General features: G+C 40.5%; 1 protein-coding gene across 2 annotated transcripts; it reads right to left on the bottom strand.

Moving 5' to 3' along the window:
- Nucleotides 1-7: 7 nt before the first annotated feature.
- Nucleotides 8-8,274, bottom strand: LOC138035558 (mitogen-activated protein kinase 7-like). 2 transcript variants are annotated; one of them, XM_068882204.1, is made up of 5 exons: nucleotides 7,454-8,274; nucleotides 6,428-6,974; nucleotides 5,423-5,878; nucleotides 2,472-3,948; nucleotides 8-1,746 (listed from the first exon to the last, which is right to left on the bottom strand). In XM_068882204.1, exons 1-5 carry the CDS (start codon nucleotides 8,177-8,179, stop codon nucleotides 1,551-1,553), a joined length of 3,402 nt encoding a protein of 1,133 aa, XP_068738305.1. In that variant the 5' UTR covers nucleotides 8,180-8,274; the 3' UTR covers nucleotides 8-1,550. The 2 variants fall into 2 exon arrangements, with proteins under 2 accessions (XP_068738305.1, XP_068738306.1); XM_068882205.1 differs by having other exon boundaries at nucleotides 6,503-6,974; nucleotides 7,454-8,255.
- Nucleotides 8,275-9,918: the final 1,644 nt, after the last annotated feature.

Here is a 9,918-nt window from a genome sequence, read left to right as displayed (position 1 = left end):
TGATATTTTGAGAAGAACAGATAACAATTTTCCTTTTTCATGTCCATAGGAACAATTGGGGCAGGGGAGGGAGCAAATGCGTTGGAGAGTAGTGGTACCTCCCTTATTATTACACCAACGTTTTTCAGCATGACCAGATCACTCTGCCTTGATGAAACCACACTTGTTTTGCAAACTGTTTTAATATTAAAGGAATTTTATTTAGAATAATCAGCAAAACAATGAGTATTTCCCAAGAACAAGAAAAGACCATTTCTTGTCTTCTGTTACCAACAAATGCTATTGCTTAACCCATGGAACCCTGGGAGGGAGACTTAATAAATTTTAATCTGTCTAATTCCAGACGATTTTACTCATTAGGGAGCTTTAGCAACGACGACGGGAACGGCAACAAGAACATCATCTCTCAACACATAAATTCTCAATATTGTAATCTCTTTACGACTATTCCTAGCTTTTTAATATGACAAAAGTATGGCAGTCCCTCAGGAATGAAAACGTTATGAGCGGTGCATAATTTAGGGGAGAAAAATGAAAATTTATCTCCAAGTGTTGACGTCCTCCATAAAACCTCACATTAAACTATTTCACGTTGCTGTTTTGCTGACCATGGCAAAGAAATGGACAAAAATGAAAAATGCACGTGCAGAGCATGCACAGCTATTGTTTTTGACCGCAAATTTGTGACGTTTTCGTTGCCCTCGCCGTTGCTAAAGCTCCCTAGTAATTGGGGGGGAGGGGGCTGTTTAAGAGTCAATGGGTTAACACCCCTTACAACCACTCAAAAACCATGCCTCCTCTATGGCAACTTTTATCATTCTGCGAAATCTCACCTTCAAGTGCTAAGCGCCAATCTGTGTTTTGCCTTCCATGCATCAAATTTCTGAACATAGCCGGGAATATCAACTCCACCTCCAGAAAGTGACTTGGAGTTTTTGTTTGGTTCACAGCTCGAATACCATTATGATATCTTTTTAGAGGTTCTTAGTAAAAAAGATTCATACAGATTCCATCGCTTTCCATCGGCGTCTAGTTCAAATGTTCGAACTTAAAGTGGAAACCAAAGATGCTGATTGGTAGGTCAGTAACATGTACATCATGCATCAATAATTAATTTGAATATCTGTGGTTTCCGATCAAACTCTCAGCTTGGCGTCAGAAGTTTGTTTGATGGAAGCCAAAACCCAGTTTGGCTGTTGACGCTTGAAGATTAATTCCGCAGAATTATGAAAATCCCAGTAAGCTACATGTACCTGAAACTTCACATGTGCCATGACTGCACAGTTATAGCTTCATTAAAGTTTTGATGTACAGTAGAACGTTATGCTTTTTTTTGTTATAGTTGTAAGTGCAGTTGTTTTCTTATATCAATCTATGTACATGCAAATTTCTCATCACAAGAAAAGCAAAATCAAGTCTAAGCATTTGTTGAGACCATTGGTAAACTTATCCCAGGACTGCTGTGCATTGTATGCTAGAGTTCACTTCAAATAAAAGTATTGTCTACAACTGGATTCTGTAATACATTTCCTTAATTGTATAATTTTGTGCTATGAAACATCATCCATCTCTTGAAACAGTGCAAACACGGAGTTCGACTCAAGCTCCTTCTGTATTTCATCCATGTCTGTTGGGAGCATGTCTTTCCCATCCAGCCAATCAGATAGCAGCGATGCTGATAATGATGGGCTGTTTGGTAAACTGCCGGGGGGAAGAGTGATGCAAGGGTCTTTGTAAGGGCTAGAACTAAGAGAATGAAATGGAGTAAAGATATATTATGTGTACGAAATGGGCAGCCAATTTCATTCCAGAGGTCATTCAAATACCTGCTGCCTTTTCTATCACAAACAGGCTCTACATAAAATGAAGACAGAAAGGAAAGGAAAGGAACTTTATTTAAGTGTCTAATCTTCTAGCGCCATAGAGCACTAATCGGGGACACTGCAAATTGAAATTAACAAGTTAACGCAAATCAAATCCACTTATGGTTTTTGAGGAGAGGGGAAACCGAAGTACCCGGAGAAAACCTCTTGGTGCAGAGTAGAGAACCAACAAACTCAACCCATGTATGACGCCGAGTCTGGGAATCAAACCCGAGCCACATTGGTGGGAGGCGAGTGCTCTCATCACTGTGCCATCCCTGCACCCCAGCATGCCAAGGAGAGGAATGGTCTTCCATCTACATGTTTGAGCTGACTGGACTAAGGGAAAGTCTTTAAGTCGGCAGCCAACTTCCATTTAAACAAGGCGGTTGCAAAAGTAAAAGATAAAATGCTCACAGAAATCTAGGAAACAAATGCCGGACATAGTAAAAAGGAAAGAAGGGAATTACCAACTTAATTTTCTAGCATGCCCACCATGCCCAGGTTGGCCCTGATCTGCAAAAGGAGCCTAAACCACTCTCTACAAGAAAGGGGAACAGACAAACTACACATGTATATGAAATTTACTGGTTAACATGTAAAACTTACAGGTTAAAGGCATCTTGTAAGATTCCAGCATCATTCAGAAGTTCATTTATGTTGATCCCTAAACCATAGCCGCTGCCTTTCGCCTTGGAAGATAACATACTGGAGAAAATTACTTGTTCTGCCAATCTATCTGATTCAGAAACTCCTTGTACGTTAAGGTCACTGAAAGCATCCTGAACACATCCTGTGATCATGTCACAAGTTGCCTCTGTAGTCGCACTTTGAGATGCAATTGTAGGGATTGGCTGTGATGCAAACTGTCCAGATCCTTGAACGACTGGAGATGTCTTGGGATGGGAATCTGTTGACATGCTTGTCGCTGTAGCAGTGTTGTTTGACGAGTCTGCCTGGTTGAAAATCGGAGATGTCGCCATTGGGGAGCTTAGCATTGCATTCCAAAGCAACTGAACTTCTGCCTGACTAAGCACTGATTGCAGAATTGACTGAAGACTTCCTGGGCTCATCAAGGATGTTGCTTTTGTGTCATCGCGGTGAGCATGTAAACCCAGACTTGTGTCAAGTGGAGCTGGTGTCGTCATGGAATTAACTGATGATACTGATGAGTTGACAAGTGGGCAGGTTTTGTCTCCCTTCACATCTGAGGGTAACAGATGGTCCATTGATGGATTTGCAGTTGACTGAATCATGGCTTGTTCCTGCATTGAATTGACTGGGGCATTGGTTACTGTTTCTACTGCTATGCTCAATGGAATTTGAACCCCCACATTTGCATTTGATGTAAAACAGTTGCTTGTTGATTGTGTTACCTTTGATGACATGTTTACTGCTGGTGTTAATAATGACGCTTCATTGGACGAGGGCATCAAGTTTGATGAAACGTTTCTTGAATTAATAGCAGGTGCAGACTGTGTGGTCTGCATATCACTTGTCAAAAAAGTAGATGATTGATTTGAGACGTGGTCTTTAACTTTGCCAACAGATGCTGCACTTCTAATGGAGTCAATTTCCATGGTTTGTTGTTTAGGGGCCAAGCTGTTCAATGAAGAGCTTGCTGTATTGGTTAAACATCTGCTTAATGAAACTGAAGGTGAATTTGTACAAGAGGATGTTGAAATTTGTTGGATACCACTGTGTTTTGTTCTTACTGGTAAAGAAGCTGCAGTTGTGGACGAATTTGTTGGTACTACCATTGATGGTGCCATTGATGAAACAACTGATGAAACAACTGTTTTCTGACATGAAATACCACTAGAAGAATTTTGGACATCTGTTTCAATAGAAGATAAAATATGTGCTCCAACTGAGTTTCCTGTGTTGTTGTTCGCAGCCTTCACTTTTCTGTGAGAATCATCATTTCCTGTGCTGGTGGTTTGTATTTGTGCTATAGGGGCTTGCAATGTGGAAGCTTGTGGGGTTGTTCTTATTTGTGATGTTGCAACAGGAACAGACAAGTTTAATGCAGAGCAAGGAAGAGATAGGAGCTGCTTTGGTGCTAAAAGAACCAGTTTTCCTGCAACTAAGACACAGGAGCAAAATTAACAAATCCTATTCTGCTGACAAAAAATGACATTTAAAAGTACTATGTAAAATTAAAATGAGCAGCAGTGTTTTATTGGGTTTAAATAAACAAGGTGTAGCCAAGTGCCTTTAGACCTGACAAAACAGGTGCTGCAAGTTTTTTTGAATGGCTTCAAAAACTTTCCATAAAGGATGTGTCCTTCAGGAGTCTGAACTAAGGTTCAAAGTGTAAGAGAAAGATATTAGAATATAAAAAAAAATAAGCTGGGCCTTATTACTATAATAATTCTTTATATAAAGAATTCTAATGAGGAGTGTTTTATCGAGTGTAAACCTCATGCATGTGATGTTTCATTGGTGTTTTGATAGTCTGATAGGTTCATGAATTATTAATGAGATGTTGACCATTGACACCTCAAACGCCCTTGGCCTTTCCCCCCCCACCCCCCCAGTTAATGAATAAAATCACCCCGACATTAGACAGAGTAAACGAAACGAAAAATGGGTTTATCAACTAAGATGGAGTTACGCTATATCCTCGAACCTCAATTATCAGGACTCAAGGAGCAAGGGTGGCACTGCCGGTTAGTGCGCGGCCTTGGTGCTGGTGCATAAGGTCCTGAGTTCGATCCCCGGATCTGACATCCTTGTTTCGACTTCTTTCCTTTGAGTGTAGCCTAAGTAGCTTTAAATACCCTTAAAACGGAGCACTGATGGAAAGAGGGGGGTAAAATGAGCGCACCGTAGGGGGCCTGGGAGAGTACTCTCTAGAGAGTAAAGGAACTTCCGACGTTAAATAACGTGTACCTTTACCTTTACCTTTACCTTTACCTTTACCCTCATCAGGGCTGGGCTGAATTGTCCGGATAATTGAAAATATGAATATTTATGAGTCAAAAACAAAACTGAATAAGTTAGATGATCCTCGCAGACTTCAAATCAGTTTGCTGGTTCCTTTTTCTAATTGCAAAATAATAGACTGTTCATCCTTCATGGAAAGAATGGATCGCTTATGTTTTGTGAACATGATGAATTCATTTTGATGCTAATCTACCTGGTATTCTTCAAACCACGCTGACTGAGCTAACAGAGTATGGAATTTCACTTAGCAATGGAGCAAATCCGGATAATTGAGGTTCAACTGTACCAATATCATACATAATTCCAATTCCCTCTGATGAAGGGTTTATGCTGTGGATAAGTTAGTCAGAATGAAAAAACTACCATTTTGCAACTAAAGCTGGTTTACAAGCAATCCCTGGAGATGGGGAACAATGGTGTAATGTTCAAATGCTGGTGGCCGAACAAAAGGAGCTAAGGAGAGTTCTGTTGTTTTTGTCCACATGGAAGCCATGACATAACATGAAAAGCACCTATTCAACAAAAAAGAACAGTCTGTTGTCATGGCTTTTGATCTTCTTGAAAGATGCAATAACATTAATGACTACCATACAAAAGCCTCGTAAACTTACTTGTGTGAGCAACGGCAGTTTCTCTCCCACTCGGTAACCCCTGACTTGGTACCTTAACAGCTTTAAGTCCTACAACATTTCCATCTTGGTTCTGAGGAACAAACCGAGTAAACTGGAATTGTTGCTGAAGCTTGCTTCCCGGTGGCAAAATTGTCTGTGATGACGCCATGCTAGTGTTTGCACCTTCACTCAGTACCTCCTCTTTCATATCATGTAGCTCTTTCATATATTTCCTTATTGGGTGAATAAAAGGCTTTGTCTGCTTTCTCATGTTTTCCCATCTCTCTAACATCTGTCTGTCACTATCACTCAGAGATGTTGTATTTGGTTCTGCATTTTGGTTTTCAGATTGTCTTCTCGCAGCCTTGGACTTCTTACATTTGTTTTCAACTTTCTCCTTTTTCCTCTTCAAGTTTTGCTCCATCTTCTGTCGAACCAGCGTCAATGATGAAACCCCTGAACAATAAGACAAAGAAAGGTGTTTGAGTTGATGTGTTAACCCATTCTCTCCTCAGGCCCCTAGGACCCCCCCGGTTGACGTGTAAAATCGTCCGGCGTAAAACAGAGTAAAATCTGTAAAGTCTCACTCCCAGTGGTCAATAATTGGTTAACTCGCTGACTCCGAGAACTCAGTGACTCCAATAGATTTTACTGGTCAATGGGGGCAATTTAGGATTAATAAACAGTATATTTTTCAAATAAGACACATCTGAATGGGGCTAACTGGTTCTAAAATTTACCTCAAGTGTTGAGCCACTATTGACCTGTTATTGTTCCTGCAAATGATGAAACACTTATTTTGTGTTTCCCCAAGTATTTTAGAACTTGCACATACCCACAAAAAAATGTAGCAGAAGCTAAATTTTCTTTCCAAGAAACAAACCCGTTTCTGCATTAATTTCATGCTTCGTGGTAAAAAAAATGTTTCCTTGTTGGGACTCAGAAACACTTTTCTTGTTTGCAGGAACCTTAACAAAGCACTGCTAGTAAACACCTGACAATTACCAGGTTCTAAAGCTTCATCTTTGATAGCTAAACCAAAAGTTTGAAAGCATTTAGTCATTCTTAAAGAAAAGCAACCTTTCTTTGCAATTTCCTTTTCTCCACTTGAGCTAACTTGAGTTGATGACACTTGACTTGATTGCAACTCCCTTAGAGAGCCGCTGACTGGAGAAAGCACAAGCAATTTCTGTTTGTGGAACTGTTCAATTTCTTCAAGAATCCTTGCCTTGAGGTCATCTTTGGTGAAAGGAATATCCTCAAAGTCAAATTCAAATGGTGGAAAGCAGATAGGTTCATCCTCAACATCATGATATTTTTCCAAATACTTGTGAGCCAGTGCATCACCTACTGAAATACGCTCCCTTGGATCCATTTTTAGCATTCTCCCCAGCAAATCTAGAGCATCTGGATGTAAATTGTCCTTGGGATAAAGTTTGTCCAAAGGAACAGGCTCCTTTTTTGGTAGTCGTCTCAGGTAAGTCTTCACACGTTCTGCTCCCATGCGCTGAATAAATTCTTCAGAAGGTGTTCCAACTACACTGAGAATAAGCTGGTACAGGTGAGGAAAAAAATTAGACTAGAAATAGTTTAATGCTATTCTGGTTTGGACAATTCAATTTAAGTTAATTTGATCAACCATAGGATAATTTTATACCAATGAACAAAACAGTAAGATGATGAACACAGAAGCTTGAAAGGTCCAACAGATATCAGTACCTCTGGACCAATCAAGTGACAGCAGTATAACTGTACGTACTTTGGGACACAGAACGAGAGTGTTGATGATACAGGTAAGCACACTAGACATGTTGCAAGGTAGCACATTAGGTTTTGTGAGTCACAACTTTTGTTCCCTTCCCTCCCCCATATACACCCTCTTCCTCCCCCCACCTTCCAACTGCTTTGGCCATCTTGCCTTCTTCTGGCAAGGGCATAGGAAGGTTAGAATCTCTGACCAGCATTGTCTCAACTCTTTCCTTTAATTGTACTTAAAAATTTATATTAAATTATGCCTCAAATTAAATCTACCTGCAGCTGGTTCAGATAGTTTGTCCCTGGGAACAGATGTTTCCTCCCGAGCATTTCTGCGAAAATGCAACCTACAGACCACATATCAATTGCTTCCGAATATTCGTTGAGTGAAAGCATCAATTCCGGCGCCCTGTACCACCTGGTAGCCACATACTCTGTCATCACCCTTTTCTGTTCCGAAGGTGAGCTCGACAGTCCACGAGCCATCCCGAAGTCCCCGATCTTCAATTCGCAATCTTCGTTCACTAATAAATTGCTTGGTTTTAGATCCCGATGAAGCACTTTTGCAGAATGAATGTACTTTAATCCGCGTAGGATTTGATAGAGGAAGTATCTTACATGTTCGTCTGTGAGTTGTTGTTGTGAATGAATGATATGATGTAGATCGGTTTCCATCAAGTCCAACACAACATATACATCATTAAACTGCTCCAAATCAGCTGGCGGCTTGAGAATATTCTTAATTGAAATAATGTTGTCATGCTTGAAATGCTTCAATATCTTGAGCTCTCTGTATGTTCGTTTCGCTGTGGTCACCACGTCAAATGCTCGAGGGATTTTTTTGATAGCAACTTTGCTGTCATTCCTTGTATCAATGGCGGAACATACGACACCATAAGCTCCATTGCCAATGTTCTCCAACAATTTATAGCGAGAGTCTAGTTCAAATTTTATCTCGAAATTCTTGTCTTTGATTTTGTAGGTACGCTTTCCCGCAGCCATACCACACCGTTCTTACACAAACTTCGCAAAACTAACACATCTTTGTGCATGATTGCTGAATAAAAGAACTGTCACGGATAGCCATTACATGGAGCGGTTACTCAGCATCTCCTGTCGCATTTTATAGAGAACGTGTGCAACGATAAAAATAGTAACAGATGACATAATTAACAACCAATCAGAGACAACCGGAAAAGAAACAACAGTGAGGGAAAACCCCTCAACCGTTTTATTGGGAATTTCAGGTTTACAACGAAAAAAAAAACCCAGAACAGTCCATTTAAGATTTCCTTTTAAGTAAAGTGAACTTGGTGGCAATTGGTGGCTAGGATGGGACTTTACCATGGAAATTTCTCAGCTTGTAAATAAATCCAATCAAGGCAAACAAATTTTCCTGGTTTTTATAGAGATGATTTTTCAACAACTGAAATAGTTTTAGTTTCAAAATTTATATTGAGCACAAATCACAGGAAACATTTCCTGAAACTTCCTCCATGATTTAATTCTTCGAAAAAGTTTGATTCATGTCAACCTGAAATAATATTGTTAGGAAAGGATCAACTATTCCCCTTCAAAAACTAACTGCTATTAAACAAAAAGAAATCCAGCTTACAAGTAGTTTAAGAAAAAAGTTTTGCATTTCCTGTATGAGCTGCCAAGACAGGTTGGGCTGGTGCGTCCTTTTCCCGCAACACCCTTAAAGATGTGACTCAAATGCATCATTGTTTGTGTTTGCAAATAGGGTCCCAAGAAATGGCAAACAGTTGATCTAACGTGACTACCTCATTTGGTTCTCTCATTCTTCCCGCCGTATCAGCCCTATCGGTTTAAACTTCAAAGGCTCAACTCGTTTTTTTTTTTTCTGCTCAGCATTTTAATCCCTCCCTCCCTCCCTCCCCCCTTCCCGTTTTGCTTTCTGGTTCTTGTGTATTTTACTTACGAGCATATTGTAACCTATTTAATAGTTCTCTTCAATAAACTATGGGCGGGAATTGCTGCCTGCCACACCCCTTCAGCACTGTGCTGAAGCCCTATTAGGGAGGGGGTATATTGTTACTTTGATGGACTGGATAAACTTGGCCCCAGGACATTATGCCAGCAACTATGCCCACCTTCCAATACAGGCATGAGGCACCCCCTCTGCTAGTTGCTGAGGCCCTTCATCTGGTGGTCCATACCGGCGGTGGGTATTATCCGCACCTTGCCAGTACATTCCCTGCCCCTCGTTTACGCCCAAGTCATGTCTATTGTCTTTCACAGCGCACCAAAGCATTAATGTCACACGTGATGAAATAACTTAAACAATGGTTTTAATTTCAAAAAAACCATACAAGGTAGTATGTTGTAAAATTCTAACAAAAACGTTGACATTAATATTAACTTATGCCTGAAAGGGAGGTCAGACCTTACATTATGTAATGTGAACAACCCTATAATTATTATCGCTTTTCTTACGTTAAATTTAAAACTTGTTCATTTGTGCATAAACTACGGGTTTTGCTAAGAGCAGGCCAGTGGCCCAGTGGCCTGCGGCCCACAGCCTGCCATGGCCCAGCGGCCCAAAGGCCCGGTAGCCTGGTCCTGATTTTCCACAGTTTTTTTGTCCAGTGGTAAATCCACGTGCATGCACAGATCTGCATCGGGTTTGGGCGTGCAAAATGGACGACGACGAGTTTGAATTCGTTTACCATTTTAATCATTTGAATCCTTGTTTCTGTTTGTTGTTGTAAACAGACGAA

This window comes from Montipora capricornis, unplaced genomic scaffold, assembly GCF_036669925.1.
Source record: "Montipora capricornis isolate CH-2021 unplaced genomic scaffold, ASM3666992v2 scaffold_422, whole genome shotgun sequence".
Taxonomy (NCBI): Eukaryota; Metazoa; Cnidaria; class Anthozoa; order Scleractinia; family Acroporidae; genus Montipora; species Montipora capricornis.
This window is presented reverse-complemented; position numbering and strand designations above follow the sequence as displayed.